The sequence below is a fragment of the Chiloscyllium plagiosum genome, unplaced genomic scaffold (genome assembly GCF_037043375.1).
Source record: "Chiloscyllium plagiosum isolate Xiang-an unplaced genomic scaffold, Cpla_swu_hap1 HiC_scaffold_42, whole genome shotgun sequence".
Taxonomy (NCBI): Eukaryota; Metazoa; Chordata; class Chondrichthyes; order Orectolobiformes; family Hemiscylliidae; genus Chiloscyllium; species Chiloscyllium plagiosum.
Window position 1 is genome coordinate 15,856,038 of NW_028270180.1, and position 22,323 is coordinate 15,878,360.

General features: G+C 38.6%; 1 protein-coding gene across 3 annotated transcripts in view; it reads left to right on the top strand.

Moving 5' to 3' along the window:
• LOC122542639 (neuroplastin) overlaps positions 1-22,323 on the top strand; it is a 79,049-nt gene that overhangs the window by 35,080 nt on the left and 21,646 nt on the right. For all 3 annotated transcript variants that reach the window (XM_087982139.1, XM_043680632.2, XM_043680631.2), the window contains 4 exons: positions 8,859-9,033; positions 10,659-10,753; positions 16,884-17,017; positions 18,272-18,545. In XM_087982139.1, the coding sequence (XP_087838265.1) occupies positions 8,859-9,033; positions 10,659-10,753; positions 16,884-17,017; positions 18,272-18,545 (678 nt within the window). The remainder of the gene's footprint in view (positions 1-8,858; positions 9,034-10,658; positions 10,754-16,883; positions 17,018-18,271; positions 18,546-22,323) is intronic.

Sequence of the window (22,323 nt, forward strand, 5' to 3'; positions counted from 1 at the left end):
TCTTTATACTCTTCTAAGGATTCACTCGATCTATCCTGTCTATACCTGACATATGCTTCCTTCTTTTTCTTAACCAAACACTCAATTTCTTTAGTCATCCAGCATTCCGTATATCTACCAGCCTTTCCTTTCACCCTGACAGGAATATTTATCTGGATTCTCGTTATCGCATTTCTGAAGGCTTCCCATTTTCCAGCCGTCCCTTTACCTGCAAACATCTGCCCCCAATCGGCTTTTGAAATTTCTTGCCTATTACCGTCAAAATTGGCCTTTCTCCAATTTAGAACTTCAACTTTTAGATCTGGTCTATCCTTTTCCATCACTATTTTAAAACGAATAGAATTATGGTCGCTGGCCCTAAAGTACTCCCCCACTGACACCTCAGTCACCTGCCCTGCCTTATTTCCCAAGAGTAGGTCAAGTTTTGCACCTTCTCTAGTGGGTACATCCACATACTGAATCAGAAACCTTTCTTGTACACGCTTAACAAATTCCTCTCCATCTAAACCTTTAACACTATGGCAGTCCCAGTCTATGTTCAGAGAGTTAAAATCCCCTACCATAACCACCTTATTATTCTTACAGATAGCTGAGATCTCCTTACAAGTTTGTTTCTCAATTTCCCTCTGACTATTAGCTGGTCTTCAGTACAATCCCAATAAGTGATCATCCCTTTCTTATTTCTCAGTTTCACCCAAATAACTTGCCTGCATGTATTTCCAGGAATATCCTCCCTCAGCACAGCTGTAATGCTATCCCTTATCAAAAATGTCAATCCCCCTCCTCTCTTGCCTCCCTTTCTATCCTTCCTGTAGCATTTGTTTCCTGGAACATTAAGCTGCCAGTTCTGCCCATCCTTGAGTCATGTTTCTATAATTGCTATGATATCCTAGTCCCATGTTCCTAACCATGCACTCAGTTCATTTGCCTTCCCGTGTTAGGCCCCTTGCATTGAAATAAATGCAGTTTAATATATTAGTCCTACCTTGTCCCTGCCTGCTCTGACGTTTGGTTTGTTTGGTTTGTCTGTCTGTCACCCGTCTCAGATTGATCTCTTTCCTCACTATCTCCCTGGATACCACCCCTCCCCACCTTGATAGTTTAAATCCTCCCGAACAGCTCTAGCAAATTTCCCTGCCAGTATATTATTCCCCTTCCAATTTAGGTGCAAACCATCCTTCTTGTACAAGTCTCTTCTACCCCAGAAGAGATTCCATTGGTCCAAAAATGTGAATCCTTCTTCCATACACTAGCTCCTCAGCCATGCGTTCATCTGCTCTATCCTTCTATTCCTGTCCTCACTAGCTTGTAGCACTGGGAGTAATCCAGATATTACTACTCTCGAGGACCTCCTTTTTAAATTCCTGCCTCACACTCTCTAATCTCTCTCCAGAATCTCAACCGTTTCCCTTCCTATATCTTGGTTCCAGTTTGGACAATGACCTCTTGCTGGCCCCTCTTCCCCCGTGAGAACATTCTTCACCCTCTCTGAGACATCCTTGATCCTGGCACCAGGGAAGCAATACACCATTCTGATTTTTTTGCTGCTGTTCTCAGAAATGTCTGTCTGTACCTCGGAATAGAGAGCCCCCTCACACAATTGATCTCTTGGAACCCAACGTACTCCTCATTGCATTAGAGCCAGTCTCAATACTAGAAACTTGGCTGTCCGTGCTACGTTTCCCTGAGAATCCATCACCCCCTAGGTTTTCCAAAACAGCATACCTGTTTGAAATGGGTATAGCCACACAAAGCTCCTGCACTAGCTGCCTACCTCTTGCCTTTCCTGGAGACTCCACCCCCCCACCATCCCAAAACCCCTTCCAATAACTGCCATCCATCACATGCTGTTGCAAATTCCTCATTGCTTCTAACTGTCTCTCCAACCAATCCAATCGATCTGATGAGATTCGCAACCATCAGCATTTATGGCAGTTATAATCCACAGTAACCCTTAAACTCTCTTTAAACTCCCACATCTGACAAGAAGCACATCTCACTCTACTAAAGGCCATTTTTGCTCTTTCACAATCTACAGACCCAGAATGTAACACCTCTACAAAATAACACCTGTTTTTCTACAAAACACTGTCCCAGGTTAAATAATTATGCCTTATATTTAAGTTTAATCAAGGGGCATATCTCAAAAAGCATATAATCAAGAAAGCACCCATTCTACTCACTCCTGCAGACTTTCTGTAGGCCCCACTTAAAAACCATACACTTATCTGCTTCTGTGCTGTGAACTTTGCCCAAACAGTTCCTCCAAAATCAGTTGTGAATTTCACTGTTTGTTAATTTTCCCCGATGCACTCCAATGTCCAGCGTTTATATGAATTCAAACAGCAAAGGCAGTAACTGTGCAGGTTCTCCCCGCCCCCTCTTTTTTTCCCCCCTCCCACCCTCGCTTCCTCCCTCCCCCCTCCTTTCCTCCACTGACCACACCATGTGCTTCCTTTCTGTGTTCTTCTCCCTTTTAAAACTGCTGTTGTTTTGACTTTTTGACTTTCTTTCTTTCAGAAATAAATTTTAGGGAGAATCGTGTTCTCCCACCTTTTTGTATTTAATGTCATTTTGTTTAAAGTGAATGCAGAGGACTTCATCCTGGTTCCTGGGGTGGAGGGGGCTAGGAATTAAAAGCCAACATGCATTGTTTCTGAATTAATAACATGGGGGATAACTAACTTTATAAATCCTTTTAATCTAATAGCCACAGTAACTCATCATAATATTACCAATGAAACTTAATGTTGATGTTAACCAAGGGTATAAATATTCTTGTACTTCAAGGAAAAATAAGGGCTGCTGATTATTTATTTGTAAAACTAAAGTGCTACTCGTTATTTATCATGCTGAGGTTTCTAAGAGAGCTGATATGTATTCTGCTTTAGCTTATAGCAGCTGTAGTCTGGTCTCTTCATAACCTGGTAGCACTATTTATATTAGTGATTGAGTTCATTATTCAAATGTCTTGAGTGATTCCATGAAAATGATTGGAGTTGGACCAAGAAGCCCTTTTCAGAATTTTTCATTTTTCGAATTGTTCACCACTTTCATGTTGATATGCAGCTCTTTGGAATGCACACTAATACAAAAGTGCAAGCCTGAGCCAAGCAATTAGGTACTGTAAAGTGAGATATCTAAGAGTTGAACTGTTTCCATTCACTCCTCATACAGTTTTAACTGTAATAAGACTTTAAAAATTCACTTCTCTGAACAGAGCATTCTGGAAGTAGATAAGAATACTAGTTTAGAAAATTATTGAAGTTTTAATTATAGGCAATGTGAAACTTCTGTGCTGTAGACCATTGAGCTTAATTTGTTTTTAAAAGCACAGAATTGGGCTGTTTCGCTACAGGTTTTGTACTTTCCAACATGGAAAACTTGCAGATTAATACCTGCATTTAAAATGATGAACAGACAGATGTCATAGAAATCCATTAAATACTTATCTGCTAATATTGCCAATTATGATTTTGGTCCTTTTTTAAGCAAAGGTTATATATTTCAAATTAATTGCGTTATATGTTTGTAGCTTGCGTTAATTTTTCATTTTTCAGTAGTATTGATAAATTAATGCTATCAAAAATAGTGAGGAGGACAGTCATTCGGAGTGGTGAGTAGGCATTGAAAGTAGTGATCCTGTTGAAAATTCTCCTTCCTATCCTCTTTCCCATTCTTTTGTTTCTCCTATAACAAACGCACCACCACAACTCCACCTCTGTTTTCACTTGCTTTCCTATCCTAACGATTAGAATGTGTCCTGACCACATCCATTCATCTCTTGTATTCTAAATAATCACTCTTTTTAGATTTGTTTTCTGCACTAGTATCACGTTTAGTGTCAGTGTTTCTCACCTGAATTTTAAAGGATCACTTCTTTACAATGTCCATAATTTTTTTTTGATTTTTAAAAATAGTTCTTGAAACGCATGCAGTATCCCCTTTCACTCAATTGTGGCTGCGATTCAGAAATCTAGAAAAGGTTAATTTCTGCTGACCCGCCAGAAATTGAAGCTTCTTAAATTAAGAAATACCACAGTGGCAAATATGTGAATTATTCAGTGTGAGGTTCCAGTTCAAATATTGACATTTCTGTGACATTTCTCCTGTGTGGAAAAAGAATGCTAAGTCATTTTTTTAATAAGTAGACAAATATCAAAAAGCATACAGTTCTGCAACAGATAAAGACATTTCTTGACATAATTTGGGCATGAGTGAGATTATGATCCTGTACTGTCCATTCTACTTTGGGTTGCATTGGAAACTAAAAAATCAGTTGAAAGGCAAAATATTTTGAACTATTGTGTTCGCAAAGTTGACCTAACTTTTGAAGACTCCGTAAAGGCCAAAAAAATAAGTGGTTTACCTTCCATACACTCAAAGCTCAGCTCATTGAGATCAAAAACAGATGTTGTTTGTCTGTAAAATAAATGGTCAGAATTGGAACATGTGGTTCCCTCTACTTTGCATTCCGTTATGATGCCTGTCATATGATCCAATATATGAAAAAAAGAAGTAAATTATAAAGCTGTTAAAATTACTTGGAAATTATTTTGCATAAGTTTAAACCTGTTTAATTTTAAGCATTTCATGTAGGTTTACAGGAAAGAAATAACCAAATCATTTGGTTAACTTTGAGCCTTGACATCACGACAGTTTTGAGCTGTTGGTGTTTTCAGAATTTTGTCCATCCAATTTTCTTCTGTCCAGATGCATCAAATTCAATGTTTAATTTACTGATTTTGTTTTTTTAAAAGAAGACTACCACTTTGTTTTATATTTCTGAAAAACAATTAGAAACTTTATGAAGTAAATGGGAATGAAATTCAAAATATTTTCTCTCAAAGGCTAATGAACATTTAAAATGCGTTACCAATATAGCTAGGGCCGAGTGATAAATGCTGGTCAACCAGCGATGCCCACTTCCCACAAGAGAATTTAAAAATACAAGCTATTGATATTAGGAAGAAATTGGATGAAGACTTGATATACACTTCAATTTAGAAGGCAAGAATAGTGATGGGTTGGGCAGAGAGTGAAATTGGATTGAAATTTCAATGTAAAACTAATGTACACAGGGTTTAGCTACTGAAATTATGATGAGATTCTGCCTCTTAGTGTGTTTATCAGCGATCTCTCTCTACAGTGCAACTCTTGAGGTTGCAAGTATATTGAGAGATCAAGTATACAAATGGCTAATATAAAAGGATAACTTCCACTGATAAACTTAGTGATTTTCTTAGCATAATGATGAACTATATTTTATTGATTATGCAATTCAATCATAAGAAATTGCTAATCATGTCAGAAACCAATATAAAAAAATGTTTAGAAACAAATATTGATCATGACAACAGAACAGGGTGCAGAACTTGTATTTGTGTGAATAAATTGAATTTTCTTGGTAATGAGACATAAAGCATATTTATTTCTGGAGTCTGTTACTTAAGATTCTAGGCAATTTGAAGGGAAAACCCACTTATAACAAAGTGTGACTGGTTTCAATAACATCAATAAAAGGTGATGGTGCAAAAACTGTGGGTTCTCAGGCAAGGTTTTGGTCAAAAACTGTGCGGATAGGGTGAGAAGAATTTTTAAAAATGCAACAGGTAATGACTTGGAGCCCACTGCCCATGACAGTGACAGAAATGAAAGCAATTTTTTTGAAAAAGAAATTGGATGGGCACTTAAAAGAAATACATTTGCAGACTGATTGTGCTCGAGCAGGGAAATGGGTCTGTGAAAAGCAGTAAGGATAAAAAGATGGTAGAGAGATTTATGCAGGTAAGACTCCCTTGCAGAGAGCAAGGTCAAGAGGAGGCAGAGATGGAGGAACTATGATTTCAGAGGGTAGGCATAGAAAGGTTGAGAATGGGAGTGTTAATAGTGTTGTAAAAGTAGAGGGCGGCACGGTGGCACAGTGGTTAGCACTGCTGCCTCACAGCGCCAGAGACCCGGGTTCAATTCCTGCCTTAGGCGACTGACTGTGTGGAGTTTGCACGTTCTCCCAGTGTCTGCGTGGGTTTCCTCTGGGTGCTCCGGTTTCCTCCCACAGTCCAAAGATGTGCAGGTCAGGTGAATTTGCCATGCTAAATTGCCCATAGTGTTAGGTAAGGGGTAAATGTAAATGGGTGGGTTGCGCTTCGGTGGGGCGGTGTGGACTTGTTGGGCCGAAGGGCCTGTTTCCACACTCTAAGTAATCTAATCTAATTTAAACTTTATAGTGAGAACTTCAAAAATGTAATATTGGGGAAATTAGGAGCCGATATCAATCAATCAAGTGAAGGGTGATTGGGATGAAAAAAAGGCAGCTGTTTTGGCACAGCAGGTCTGATCATTATACAGTCTTGGAAGGCACCAACTTAACCCTCAGAAATTTCTCAGTCTTGAAAATCTTTGGATTACCTTGCCTCAGAACTGTGGGGACGAAGTCCTTGTGTATATTTAATGCAGAGATAGATTCTTCATCAGTCGGGAAATCAATGAATTTGGGGGGAGTGGGGTGTAAGGATAGGAAAGTGGGCGTGAGGAGTGTTGGTATAGCCATGATCCTTTTGATGGTAGAGCATACTCAAGGGACCGAACTGCCTGCTCCTGTTCCTATTTCTTATGGGTGTGGAGGTGAACATGTGTCTTAAAATTTGGTGCATGAGAAATGGATTTCAATTCATGGAACATTGACACTGGTACAGGGAAAAGGTGGGATTTGTACTGTTATGACAGTCTGCACTTAAACTGTGATAGCACTGTGTTTTGATCAGTCATAACACGAGGGCTTTAATTTAAACAGTGGGGGAAGTTAGATTATGTGACGGGAGGTATATTCTAACAGCTATACCTGCAGGAGCATGTCAGGTTAGCAACTAAAACCTACAGCAAATCCCAGATCGTCCTATGAGGAAGAGATGAATAGATCCTTGATTGATAAGGCAGTCAAAGGGTTTGGGGGTAAAGAGAAACAGTTCAGCAATTCATTCAACTGTGATCTTTCCAAATAGTGGAGTATGCTTGAGGGGTGAATGATCTATTCCTACTCCTAATTTGGACAAGTGGATGGTCACCACAGTGGGTATAGGATTGCACTCTTATTTGTTTCCAGCTGAGCTTTCAATCGCAACTGTTAGTAACAATTTATTTTAGTCTCTCAGCCTCGATTCGGAAGAATAATGCACATTTAATGGTTTGTGCGTCTTGCCATTGACGATTTAAATTGCATGGGAGTTTCACTATTATATGTAAAATGTCTGGAACTTGGTTCATACCCATCACTTTTCTTAAAAGATAAATTTAGTTTGGTAAGCTAGTTACTGACCTAGATCGTAAAATTGACTAACCCATAACTGAGGATAAAAATAAACAACTCTGGAAGCTGAAAATCTGAAATGGAAACAGAATTTGCTAGGAAAGCTTAACAGTATTTTTTGAAGGTGGGAACAGCTAACGTTTAAGACCAATTCACTTCTTTTTGGAACTTTCACCTGAAGAATTTAATTTGCAATGGGTACTTGACTTTAAAGGGAAGGTATATTCTAACAGCTATACCTGCAGGAGCATGTCAGCTTAGCAACAAAAATCTACTGCAGACCCCAGATCATCCCATGAGCAGCCCTGATGGTCAGACTTGGCAAAAACCTTTTTTTACACTTGTTAAGATGGATGAATCTGCTTGCTCATCCTTCCTGATTCCACTGCAGCTGGAGCTGAGGACCATTCTTGTAGATTGTTTGCAGGCAATTCCTAATTTTATAAAGAAGATTTTGATACTATTTGCCTGCTTTGTTGAATACAAATTGCTGATGAGGTAGTGGTCATTTGAGCGCACTTTCTATCCATATTCCTCTTTTTAAAACTGTTGGCATCATAACTGATATTACAATTAAAGCTTCATCGACTTTGTTTTGTAAGCCAGTTCCTTGAACAATACTCTATGAAATCCACCTCAAAGTTCCCAATCAATACCAGACAAATTTTGTTTAAAATTTCATTTAACCCTTTTGGGAATAGAGGGACTTTGCAACTATATTGGAATGGGCAAATTAAAAGTAAAAAAAAAAATCTCTTTGCTACAAAGAGACTGCAAATCTTAATATATATTTTTTCATTATGAAATTGCTCATTCTCCGCTCAGGGATTAATTCATTGTTGGCCCGAGTGCTATTAAAATCCATCAATAGTCTGTTCCCATCTGGTTGTTTTTTGCAATCACATTTCATTATTAGTAAGTGAAGACTTTACTTTCAGGAAAGCCAGTGTGACATGAATGATGTGCTGTTGCTGGTTTTCACTATGGTTTGTTTTTGGTAACAATTTTTTTTTTCTAGCTTCGTAGATAGAAAGTAGCCCTGAAGTGTCAGCTTTCTCCGTCTCGCCCTAACTGCGAGCAGCAAATCTGTCCTGACCTTAACTGTTTGCAAACACTTCATTACATTGAGCTCGAGCCAACACTGCACTTTATATTGAATAGTTCGTTTATGCAGCAAAAAATTTAGCTTGGAGTCTGGTACAATTAGAACATTTTAAAAGTCATCTGGTTGGCAATATGAACAGGAAGGATTTAGAGGGATATGGGCCAAATGCTAGCAAATCGGTCTAGATTAATTTAGGGTAACTGGTTGGCATGGACAAGTTGGACTGAACGGTCTGTTTCCATGCTGTACACTGCCGACTCTAGTAATGGTTATTTATCAACTGATTGACTGACAGATAAAACCTTCATAATGGTTATGTAAGAAACAAATAATGCAGTCCATTTAAAGAATGTTGCGTTTTCAAGTGGCTGGAGTTGGCTGTATTTGTTGTCTGCCTGACACCAATTTTATGTTCACCAACTGCTTTTATTTCACTCTGTATTTTAGAGCCAAAGATCACACCATCTGAAGACATTGTTTTAAAACCCGCAAGTTCGCCTATCACCCTATATTGTAACCTGACCTTCGCACCAATTCCCAGCAATGGCAGTTATTGGATAAAAGATGGAGAAGAGATTGCTGGGACCAGGAATTCTTCCGGTGCAAACAGCACAGAGTACAAGTGAGGATTAAGACTTCAGGTTTATGTAAACAGTTGTGGTGGAATTTTGAACCTAAGGCATGAATAAATAACTAAACATTTTTTCATATCTCTAAATCAAAGAGAAGTTGGGGATAAATTCTGATGCATTAACTAAAGATGTTGTAGATTCTTTGGTAAGGATGTGTTTTGTAGAGTCTGTGATGGAATGGACTTGAATATGAGCTTTTTTAAGTTCCAGGGATGTGGGCATCACTGGCTAGGTCTGCATTGTTATCTGTCCGTGGATGGTGTATTACATCAAGGGGATCTCCTTGCCCATCTAACTGGTAAAAGGCCTTGGTTTGGAAGTTATTGTCAGAGGAGGTTGACAAGTTGCTGCAATGCATCTTGTTGATGGAATAGGCTGTGCTGTTGTTGACTAAGTCAAAATTTAATGTAATGGAGGGTGCTAAATAAGTTGATTGCTTTGATCCACATGGTGTTGAATTTATTGAGTTGGATTTGCATCAGCCAAGCAAGACGAGTATTCCATAACGCTCCTGGCTTGTCTTCTAAATGTTGCACAGGCTTTGGGAAGTGGGAAGCAAAGGCCCTCACCACAGAGTTTGCAGTCTGAGTTGCTTTTGTAACCACAGTATTTACATGGTTAGGCCAACTTAATTTCTGCTAGAAGAAAGTGAGGACTGCAGATGCTGGAGATCAGAGCTGAAAATGTGTTGCTTGAAAAGCTCAGCAGGTCAGGCAGCATCCAAGGAACAGGAGAATCGACATTTCGGGCATAAGCCCTTCTTCAGGAATAAGGGCTCATTATTAGAGTACTGCATCTGGTAAAGATGCTTGGAGGTGTCAAACCATTTTGCACCTCCCTGTTGCAATGATCTTCACTTCTCAATAGACCCAGCACAATGCTCATGTACTTCTCATAAATGAGCATGTTTTAATTTTTTTTGAGCTTCCAAACTTCATAAGCGTCCCCATACATATTGTGTGGAAGGAAATACAATTTTCCAGTGATTCTTGACTTCAGAACTTCTCTGTGGATGTGGTTTGCAGCTAAGACCTTCAAAATCTCTGAAAAGACTGCATAAAATGGGCAGGTTTTAAGAAGGCAGCAGATAATTTGGTGGGTTTTTTCTTGCAGTAGGAACAATTTTTGCTGTCTTGAAAGTTGACTGTCAACTCCATTGTAAGACAAAAGATCCAACCCTGTAACTGCTCAAATCTAGAAAATCTCATGTGACGCTCATCAAACCTCAAAAAAAAATCCTTTATGGGTTAAACTAAAATTGGAAATTTGTTGGGTCTTCAGTGCATCTATTTTGGGACTACTACTAAGCAGACGAGTGGCCTCGTTAACAGTTTTGATTTTAAAATAGGAACAGCGCTTGATGTTTTTCAACATGAGCCATATTCTGATGTGGCTTCTAATTTTGCACAATCTTATATTTGAGAGTTGTAAAATAAAATAGCATTGCTAATAACTATGATATATTTATTCACATGTTAAATATGTTTTACGAGATTTTGCAATTTTTCAGCGTCTTGTTTACCATGATTGAAATATGTAATTTGAATACTATTACAGTATCTGTACAAAAAGAATTCGGCTTTCTTTTTATCTTTATCTTGGTTTTGAAATTCAGGATAAACAAACCTAAAACTGAGAGTTCTGGAGAGTATCACTGCGTCTTCATGTTTGAAAACTCGCCTTCAGCCAATGCCTCCATTGAAATCAAAGGTAAGCCATATAATCTTGTAGGAATAACTACATGCTCTCACATTATCTCTGTACTAATTAACAATCCACTGGCTTCCAGTCCACCAATGTCTTAGTTGTATATTCACATCCTTGCTATCAAGTTCCTTTTGTGGCCTTGCTCTCCCCGATCTCTCCCTCTTCCAGTCCTACAACTCCTAGAGTCATAGAGCTGTACAGCACGGGACCAGACCCTTAGGTCCAGCTCGTCTATGCCGACGAGATATCCTAAATAAATCTAGTTCCATTTGCCGGTACTCTTTAAACCTTTTCTATTCCTGTACCCATACAGATGCCTTTTAAATGTTGTAATTGTACTAGCCTCCACCACTTCCTCTGGCAGCTCTTTCCATACATACACCACCCTCTGCATGAAAACGTTGCCCCTCAGGTCCCTTTTAAATTTTTCCCCCTTCATCCTAAATCCAGGGTCTCTAGTTTTGGACTCCCCCATCACAGGGAGACCTTGTTTATTTGCCCTATCCATGCCCCTCATGACCTTGTACACCTCTATAAGGTCACCCCTCGACTTAGAAAACTGCCCCAGCCTATTCACCCTCTCCCTATAGCTCAAGTCCTCCAATCTGGCAACATCTTTGTAAATCTTTGCTGAACCCTTTCAAGTTTCACAACATCCTTCCAGTAGAAGGGAGACCAGAATTTCACACGGTATTCCAAAAGTATCCTAACCAATGTCCTGAACAGCTGCAACATGACCTTCCAGCTCCTATACTCTATTCTCTGACCAATGAAAGAAAGCCGTACCAAATGCCGCCTTCGCTATCCTACGTACCTGCAACTCCACTTTCCAGGAACTATGAATCTGTACTCCAGGGTCTCTTTTTTTCAGCAACACTCCCCAGGACCTTTTAACGTTAAGTGTACAAGTCCTGCTCTGATTTGCCTTTTCAAAATGTGCACTTCACATTTATCTAAATTAAATTCCATCTGCCACTCCTCAGCCAGATCAAGATTCCATTGTACTCTGAGGTAATCTTCTTCACTGTCCAATGCATCTCCAATTTTTGTCATCTGCAAACTTACTATACCTCCTATATTCACATCCCAATCATTTTATATAAATGGTGAAAAGCAGTGGACCCAGCACCAATCCTTGTGGCATACCGCTGATCACAGGCCTCCAGTCTGAAAAGCAACCCTCCACCACCACCCTCTGTCATGTCTCTTCGAGCTAGTTCTCCCTGTATTCCATGTGCTCTAACCTTGCTAACCATGAGGAACTTTGTTGAATGCATCACTGAAGTCCATACAGATCACATCCACTGCTCTGCCCTTATCATTCCTCTTCGTTGCTACTTCAAAAACCTCAATCAAGTTAGTGAGACATTATTTCCCATGCACAAAGCAAAAACAGAAGTTGCTGGAAAAGCTTAGAACTGAGGAAGGGTCACCGCACCCAAAACGTTAATTCTGATCCCTGTTCACTGCTGAGCTTTTCCAGCAACTTCATGTTTTGTTTGATTTACAGCATCCGCAGTTCTTTGTTTTTCTTTTGTTCAACTTTCTTGAGAACAGAATCTTACATATTGTACATGAAACCCAAGTCGATCATGTTGCACCTGTCTATATTAAGATGCATGATTGATTTCCACTGTTTATACCCCTCATTTGGAATTTCTGTAAATGTTGGACCTAGTTAAATTTGATCTATGGGTGAAGCTTAACTTACCTCCACACCTTCCTTTTTCATCCCTTCATCTATTTGGAAGCAATGTTTTAACTTTATGAAATTGAACGTGAAGCAAGAACTTGATCAAAAATATTTCGAGGATTTCATTTCCCCCCCAAAAATTGACTTGCATACTGAAATAACTATTTAGTGATTTTTGGGAAGTGATCTTGTGTAATAAACAGCTCGCAGGTTTTCAGCAAACAGGTTCCTTTATGCTGTGTGGTTGGTCATTTGCATACTGCAGTGTGACTGGGCTTGCTTTTGGCAAGTTACTGTGAATTCTGCTTCAGCTATCTACATTTACATGGATGAGAGCCAAGGAAATAGATAAATAATATGAAACAAGATATTGATGGTAAATCAATACAAATGATTTATAATAATGCGTATGTCTAAATCTTGCATTAATTCAGTGCCTCCAAAGTAAACTGGAATTTTCCTCCTATTTACAAAGGAAGCTCGATCCATCTGAGTGGAAAGACTTGAAGACTACATTACTTCACCTGAACTTATTAATGTGAAAGTAGCCTCATTTGGAGCATAAATACGGACATTGACCAGGAAGGTCAAATGGCCTGCTTCTGCACATTTAATGATAGGTATTTTGTGAGACAGTTCTTGCTGTAAGGGGGGGAAGATCATAGAAGTAATATTTTTTTTAAATTTATAAACCTTAACTGATTGGCATCATCATTGACAACAAGAAATTGATACTCTTCTATGCATGGGTTTAAAAACTGCAATAATTTAGCTTTGAAACAAGCATGCCCAGACCGACTTTTGAATGCTCTTTGAATTCTTTGCTTGTAGCTTGTATTTGGAAGCCTTCAGTGACAGATGGCCATTGCATAATGATGTGGATAGCTAAGCTGTTGAATCCGCTTTCTGACGTGCACGAATGAGGAACATAGCACATGCCATTTTAATCCTTTGGTGTTGCTTTAAGTAATTCACTACTGTGTCAAATTGTGAAACACAGGTTTCTATTCTTGTCTTTTAAGCAAAGTGAATACATTTTTGTGCTTTGCATTTCAATCATTTAAAAGCTGCACTAGAGGCTTGCAAGGGCCGCATCTGGCTTGCAGATTCTGAAATACTCCCTCCTTGACTGGAGGATGGGAGATGCACATTTTCTATGCTCCTTTCTGTCAAGCGAAACCACAGGGGAAGAAAATATTAATTGGGACAAGGGCTCTCTGTAAGTGGGGCAAATGTATAGATGAACAGGGCATGTTCACTGCTTGGTTATTTTTAATATTTAAAAACTAGTAATTTTTGTGATTTGGCTTAACAAAAGTGAGGTGTTCCATCAATTCAAGAATATTTCATGCTGGTTTCATTCTGGTGTCCTGGTTTACATTAATTTTGCTGTTTGTAGTTGCATATCTAGTGATTATTATATCACTTTAAAAATTGCATCTTTAATTTGATGGCTTTTGTTAAATGTTAGCTCATGACTGCTTCATAATTTAGTGATATCCTCTTCCTCCATAAATGTAGTAGCCCTCAAACATTGATTCAATGTCACCATGTATTAACTGATATAACTGCAGTCTAATCATTATTGTGCGAGTAAACCAGTGATTGTGTTCAGATCCCATCACAGCTGTTTGTAACTCAGCTCATTGAATATGGGCCAATACTGGGGGAGAAAAGAGGCTGTGAAAGCTATTGGACAAGTTTGCTAATGCTCTTCAGGGAAGATAACTAGTCACGTTCGACTCCATTGATGAAATTAACTCTGATTAAGGACCATTATATTCCAGTGTTATACACATCCCAAAAGCAGTCATTTTAAAAATCGTTACCTGGAGTTGTGCGTACCTCCGCCATTGAATGCTGCAGTAAATTAGAGAGTCAGTGACAACATTACTCGTTAAACATTGTTCCTCAGATGTTAAGAGAAATTTCTTTAATTGTGGCTCATGGAGCATATTAGTCTTCAACAGTGATTTGATTTGAGGCAAGAGAGAGTTTTATCTTCGAGATGATTGACAGACACAGATGTAGGTCTCTCCGGCAAAGTTGAGACAGTGAGATTATTTTTACATTAAAGCAGCAAAGAATCATGTGGCCTTTCTCTGTAATAATGCTGCATTATTATTCTTTTGGCTTCTATACTACAAGCTATATCGTTATTTGCTTTCGTTCCTCCTTCTCCATTTTACTCTCCAGTTGCCCATCTTTACTGCTTATACAACATGGTGCTGTTGCCCCCAGTGGTGCAAATACTGCTAAAATAGATAAAATTCACAAAGATACTTTAACAACGATAGATGAGTAGCATTTATTTGAAATTGGGAACTTCATGCATGTTAGTGCTAGTAATAAATTATAATGAAATGTTGCAGTGAGGTTTTTCTGTTAAATGTTTGAAAACATTATTTGAATTCCTGAAAGCAGTACATGTGTAGCAAAACTCAGGATTTCATAGTTGATTGACGTGGCTGCCATCACAGGAACAGAGGTCATGAGCGATAACAAATCAATAGTTGGGTTTGTCATTGATGGCTGGGGTGCAAGGCTGGAGGATGACACAAATGTCGAGTGGGGGAAAAGGCGTGAAGAGATTTTAAAACCAGTTTGGAGAAAGTTGAAGAGAACATGCTAGTCTGCAAGGTATTTGAGGACTGGTTGATAACAATATGGGAGTTGAATCTCAAAGATTGCATTCAGCATTGAGAGGGTAGATGCAAATATGATGCAATTAACCTTGTATGTGCTAGGGAGTCTAAAACTAGGAGCCATAAACATGAAAGTCATTCATAAATCCAATATGGACCTCAGGTGAAATTTCATCGCCAGAATGTCTGATAGAATAGTACATTTCATAAGGAAATCAAATAAACATATGAAATTAAAAAAAGGTACTAGGTGGGATGTGACACAGAATATACAGCATGCGGCCTAATTATTTAATGTTTATGTAAATGAAAATGGGGTCGATAGCTTTTGATGAGCTGATGGAGAGAAAAAGCTTTTGCAACCTTTGAGAAATTTGTCAGGTCATGGAAGTATGAAGTATGATTTTTGAAGGGGTGGGAGGGAAGGTCTGACACGTGTATATCTACAATCTTGACATAAAGTTGTATTGAGGCAGACTGAGCAGTATGTTGTTCTCTGTACTAATTAAACAATAGTTACGGTAGTAACAGGTCCTCTGAAACCAGACTGTGTGGGAGTCCATGCTCTAAACAATTCTGTATTATGTTGCAGTTCACATGACTCTGTCTTTATGCTTGGATGTTTCACACCTATGATTTGAGGCTTTTAGACTGGGTATTAGGGATTTCTCGCAATCTGGCAGGAAATCTGATATCAGTTGAGATTTGTCTTATTTACAAACTTGCAACTGTAAGCTCTCCCAAGAAACGAGCAATATTGTATTCTGTCTTGCTATGCTGTAGGTTGTAAATAACACACAGAATTTTAGCACATAATTTATTGATATCCCCTTGGCTGTTTGAGGAATATTGAAGAAACCATAATTAAATGTTGCTGACAGTTGGTTCTGAGAACAGTTAGTGCAAGAAATAAAGCTGAACCATGACAGTAGCATTTAATTGTTGACTTTTAAAATAGGGTCCTACTGTTAATGCTTGCCTTATTCCCTTATGGGAAGGAAAGAGAAAAATTGGTAAATTAAGCAGTTGAAGGAAAACTACACCAAATTGAATTAACATAATTTGAATTATGTCACTTCAAATTAATATAGAATCATGGAGATCTATACAGGAAAAGGCTCATTGGTCCATCACATTTGTGCTGGTCAAAAACAACCATCTAATTATTCTAATCCCTGCATTTGGCCCATAGCCTTGTATGTCTTGGCATTGCATGTGATTCTGTCCTGTTCAGATCTGTGCTTGACCTGGAAAATGCTCATCATTCATTGATCAGAAATTTTGTTCTTGTAACAACGAATTTTACTGATGGGTAGAAGGGAGCACTGCAACAGACCATAGAGGACCATTAGAAAAACTGAGAAATAAAGGTACCATATATCAAGATGGAGACGTAAACTGATGTTAAGCCCACAGGTTGCTGTGTTCAGTTTTCCAAAGATGGAAAATAACATTTCTCTTGCTACCTACTGAGTGGCATATTCGAAGTTGTGTTCAACTATTTTCTATCGCCTCTTGGCTTAACTTGCATAGTCTGATGGCCAGTTGGGAGGCAAAAGTCATATTTCTGAGATTGAGTTACATAAACAACTGAAATGTATGTTTAATTTACAATGTGACAAGATTGAAAACGGATGTTTTTTTGAGGGGAGTGGTGAGAAGTTGGCAGTGAAATTGCACCATTAGTTGGTGCTAAGTTTTTCTTCTACTTGGTTTCCTTCCCTTCTTTAAATTTCCCTTTAATGCTAACCTCTTCCGTTAAAAATGTCCTAATTATCGCTGGTTTCTGTTCCAGCACTTCCTGAAATTGTTGGTCATAAGAGGAGTGAGAATAAGAATGAGGGTCAAAGTGCTCTCATGTATTGCAAGTCTGTAGGATATCCACATCCTGTCTGGACCTGGCACAAGAAAGTGGACAATGAAATTGTGGTAAGCTCACTGTTAAATTTCACTAAGGTTAGTGTATTTACTGTTTTTTCTTGAATTCAAAACCTTCACTGGATAATGGTAGTGTAATCGGACTACTTGTATTTCTCTTTAAGAGAAGTCATAATAAAACTTTTAAGTTGAATACTGTGCTGTTAGATATTGGGAAAGTGAGGGAGAAGGCAGTGCTTGCATGTGTAAAAGTGAATGCTTTTGCAGTATGTGGGGGAGAAACTGCTGCATCTTGTTAAGTCATACATAGACTAAGGATAGAAACAGTCACAGGTCCTCTTTGGGTTTAGTTGGATGACTCAGAAAATGTGCTTTAATTTTGTGTGCATATCACTTAACATTCAGATGGTGAGCTTAATAATAGAGATCATAGAATTATAGAATCCATAGTGTGTGGAAGCAGGCCATTTGGCCCATCCAGTCCACATTGATTCTCTGAAGACCATTGCACCCAGGCTCCAACCCTACCCATAACCTGTCTTTTCCATAGATAATCCACACCTTGCCTGCACATTTCTGGACACTATGGGCAATTTAGCATGACTAATCGACCTAACCTGCAAACTCCACACACGGTCACCTGAGGCTAGAATCGAATCCAGGTCCCTGGCACTGAGGCAGCAGTTGGCAATCTTGTGCCACCATGATGCCTCAATGTAGGGATAAGCACATAATTGAAAACAGGCAAATGATTGATTTTAGTTTTACAGAAAACCAGCGTGAAAACATTTTAAGATGGGATAAACAAGGGACCAATGGTCTTTGGTATCTCTAAGAGAATCATGAAGGTGTTATGGCACAGAAGGAAGTCATTCAACCTTTGAGTATATACATGGGCATTTATCAGTGATAGTATATAGACAATGCGTGCAGCCACATAACCAACCAGAATTCAGGATTCACAGAGGCAAACGTTCTTTAGGGCAGAGGCTGGAAAGCGTTGGTTCAAGATCTGCAGCCAGCAATTGTGATTGGCTAGGAGGCCTTTTTGCCTGTTGGATAAACACATGTGGCCTCTCTTTATTCTTCTACTCTCCTCCTCCATTTCACATCTTTTTCAATTGTAATAAATGTTGATGAGCTTTCCTAGCACACAGTGGTACTGAATTGTTTGCAAGCCACACACATGAGAATCAATTCTTTCTGCAATTTACTGGAACTGATATTCTTTAAAATGCAAAACTCCATGTTAAAAAAAAGAGCGATTTAGTCAACTTTAATTTCATTTCTCATCCTCCCTTGTAGGAACTGAATAATGCTACTGGTCGCTATTTCATCACCAACAAAGGCAACTACTCAGAGCTGATCATTGAGAACCTGCACATTCAGGATGATCCAGGCGAATACTTGTGTAACGCTTCTAATTACATTGGACACTCTTTTGTTGTCACTATTTTGCGAGTTCGTAGCCATCTGGCACCACTGTGGCCCTTCCTAGGGGTTGTTGCAGAAATCTTAATTCTGGTCATCATCATTGTCGTATATGAGAAACGAAAGCGACCAGACGAAGTCCCTGATGGTAAGTCCCTTTCTTCAAATACGGTTTTGCTTTATTTTTGCGCACTTAACCCATTTGATACTAACATAATCTAGTGTGCTTTAAATACTTTTCATTGCTGTCTCTAGTATTAAATGGGTTAATTAGAGGACAAAAGTACATCATCCATTTACAATTTTAAAAGGTTCTTCCTTTCTTGAGATTTTATTTTCAATTTAGTGAGTATGTTATAGTTAACTTTACCTTTTTGAATTTTACCCAATGTCTATTCAAATTTGGGTCATTTCACTAACCAATAATTTTTAGATTTTCAACAGGAAACAAAATGGACACTAAGTTTTCTGAACCTTTTTCAGGAATGAGTCTTTAATATAAAGAAGATTCTATGTACTGTCACAATGTATTTGTTTATATGAATGGATTGAGAGTTATATTCCATTAAGTATTGCAGTCTGGAATACTGATTTTCAAAAATGAAGCATCCTGATCACTAGTCAGTCTCAACTAATTTGAAAAATTGATCCAGGTATTTCATAGGGCAGTTTTCAAGGTTGTTTTGAAAATATGGTCATACTAGATGAAATTTGATGCCTTTTTTTTTGCTTCTGAGTTTAGGTTTGTTATTTAAGACCCACTTCCTTTTCTGCCTGTTATGTCTTCTCCCTCTGTTTGATCTTGTAAAGCATGTTGGGATGTTTTTCCAAGTTAACGACACTATTTAAATACTTTGACTTATGTGACTGATCCACCTGTATGCTTCTAAATGCTCTTTTCACCACTTCTTTTTATTAAGGTATATAAGTGTCTGTCATTATTGCAATGTACTTAAGATATCAAAAATCGAAGCTTTCATTGAGGCAAATAAATTTGATTGCTTTGTTTCATGGAATATTCAGACTATTTTGCTAATTAATACTGTAAATCTCACTTAGAACATTACACTCTTGAGCATTGCACCAGGTGTATTGTTGCACCGAGAATGCTGTCTGATAATACTTTGCATGGCTAAGTAGCAAAACATACAGGATAGAAGGCAGCTTTGCTCATTGTCTCGTTCAACTGTGTGAATAATGCAAAACGTGACATTGAAGTGAATATTGTCATTATGGGTTGTTATTTTGTTCCTGTCAACACAGAATATTGGTCTGACTTGCAATTTGGATGCATCTCCATGAAGGTACAATCTCAAAAGTAAAGGCTAAATGTAGTAATTAGTGAAATCGTTGAAGAGACCTGCTATAAAAAGGCAGTGAGAAGACATGGAGAAAAATAGAAAATCTACCTTGGGGCAATTAAATTAAAAGATTTGATTAAAAATTACTTGTGTAGCTAATGAACGAAATCATACGATATTTTAGTTATGTGCTCTACTTGAATTGTTTGTTTTCTCTTGTTAGGTCATAGAGTCACAGAGAAGGCATGGAAACAGACCTTTCAGTCCAACTTGTCCATGCTGACCAGATGTCCTAAGTTAGTCTAGTCCCATTTGCCAGCATTTTTCCCATATTCCTCCAAACACTTCCTATTCATATAGCCATCCAGCTGCCTTTTAAATTTTGTACCTTTCAATTGTACCAGCTTCCACCACTTCCTCTGGCAGCTTATTCCATACACGCCCCTCCCTCTGTGTGACAAAGTTGCTACTTAGTCACTTTTAAATCTTTCCCCTCTCACCTTAAACTTAAACTTAATCCCTCTAGTTTTCCCCACCCCACGGAGCAGACCTTGGCTATTCATCCTATCCATGCCCCTCAAATTTTATAAACCTCTATAAGGTCAAGTCTCAGCCTCCAATGCTCCAGAGAAAATAGCCCCAGCCTATTCAGCCTCTCCCGACAGCTCCAACCCTGGCAACATCCTTGTCAATCTTCTCTGAACCCACTCAAGTTTCACAACATCTATAGTGGGGAAACCAGAACTGAATACCAATTGAACTCAAAAAGTGACCTAACTAATGTCCTATACAGCCACAATATGACCAGCCAACTCCTATACTCGATGCTTTGTCCAGTAAAAGAAAGCATACCAAACTCCACCTCCACTATCCCATGTTGCTGTAACTCCCCTTTCAAGGAACTATGAACCTGCACTCCAAGGTCTTTTTGTTCAGCAACACTCCACAGGACCTTACCATTTAAGTGTATAAGTCCTGACCTGAGTAGTCTTTCCAAAATGCAGGACTTTGCATTTATCTAAACTGAACTCTATCTGCCAATCCTTGGCCCATCTGATTAAGATCCTTTTATACTCTGAGGTGACCTTCACTGTCTTCTACATTTCCAATTTTGGTGTCATCTGCACACTTGCAAACCATACCTCCTAGGTGTTTGGTTAAAGCTGATACTTTGTAGCATCAAATATTAATCCCTTGGAAAGTATTTTAATTTGTTCAAGGAAATACTATCCAACAGAATTTGAATCTCGACTTTGTGTAAATAAGTGGGTTAATTTGAAAGGTATAGGAGGTCTGTCTAAATTCACAGAGCATTTCAAATCACTGTCAGACCTATTTTATTTATCAGTTCATTTTTTGCTTTAATAATGTAATATAAAGTTTTGAATCTTGAGAATTTACTTGCATAATCTCTTCAATTTTGGAGAAATCTATAGTTGGGGATATTTTGCAATTTTGGATAAAATAATGAAGTGTCCAGTTAATTGGACAAAAGATCTGCAGTTTGTGTGCAGTCTCACTGTTTTGTGTCGCTTTGTGATTATGGTAAAACAAACTGCATTACTGTGAAAAACAAATTAGTATTAGTTGAACTAAAAAATGAATGAACCCTTTTTGGATGTCCATTTTAAGAACTTTAGGTTTAGTAATTTGTGAATAAAGGAAATTAGTGGCAGACTTGGAAGAGGATCAAGTACAGTAAAAATACTTGGCAGGAGGAGACAAGTTGGTTCAAGCTTTTGAATATAGAAAAATGGGAATGAAAGAAGTGAAATTTAGGATTGAATTATATAATCTGGGACTGAATAAGACCAAGATACAGAAGCCGAATTAGGCCATTCAGCTCATAGCGCAGACTCTATCATTCAATCATTGTTAATTTGTTTCTCAACACCATTCTCTTGCTTTCTGTCCATAACCCTTGATCCCTTTGCCAATCAAGAACCCTCTTTATCTCGGCCTTAAATACAGTCAATAACTTGGCCACCCCAGCCCTCTGCCATAATGTGTTCCACAGATTAACCACCCTCTGGTTGAAGAAATTCCTCCTTCTCTCGGTTCTAAAGGTTGTCCTTTCATTCTGAGTGTGCCCTCAGTTTCTAATCTCTCCTATGTGAAGACTGTACAGGCCTCGGCATTCTGGAGGTTTCGATTAGATTTATCTTCTCTCTTTCCCCCCCCCCTCCCCCCCTCCTCACCATTCCTTCTAAACTCCAAGTACAGAGTCTTCAACCACTCCTCATATCACAAACTCTTCATCCTCAGGATCATTCTTGTAAACTTCCTCTGGACCCCCTCCAATACAAGAACATCCTTCCTTTGATACAGGACCCAAAGCTGTTCACAATATTTCAAATGTGTTCTGACCAGAGCCTTTTACAGCCTCAGCAGTACATCTCTGCTCTTGTATTCTCACCGTCCTAAAATGAATGCTAGTGTTGCACTTGCCTTCCTAACTGCCATCTGAACCTGTGTTAACATTAAGAGAATACTGAACTAGGACTCCCAAGTCCCTTTGTGCTTCTGACTTCTGAAGCCTTTCCCTGTTTAGAAAATAGTCTACATACTATTCCTAACAAACTGCATAATCTTTCTTTTCCACATTGTGTTCCATCTGTCACTACT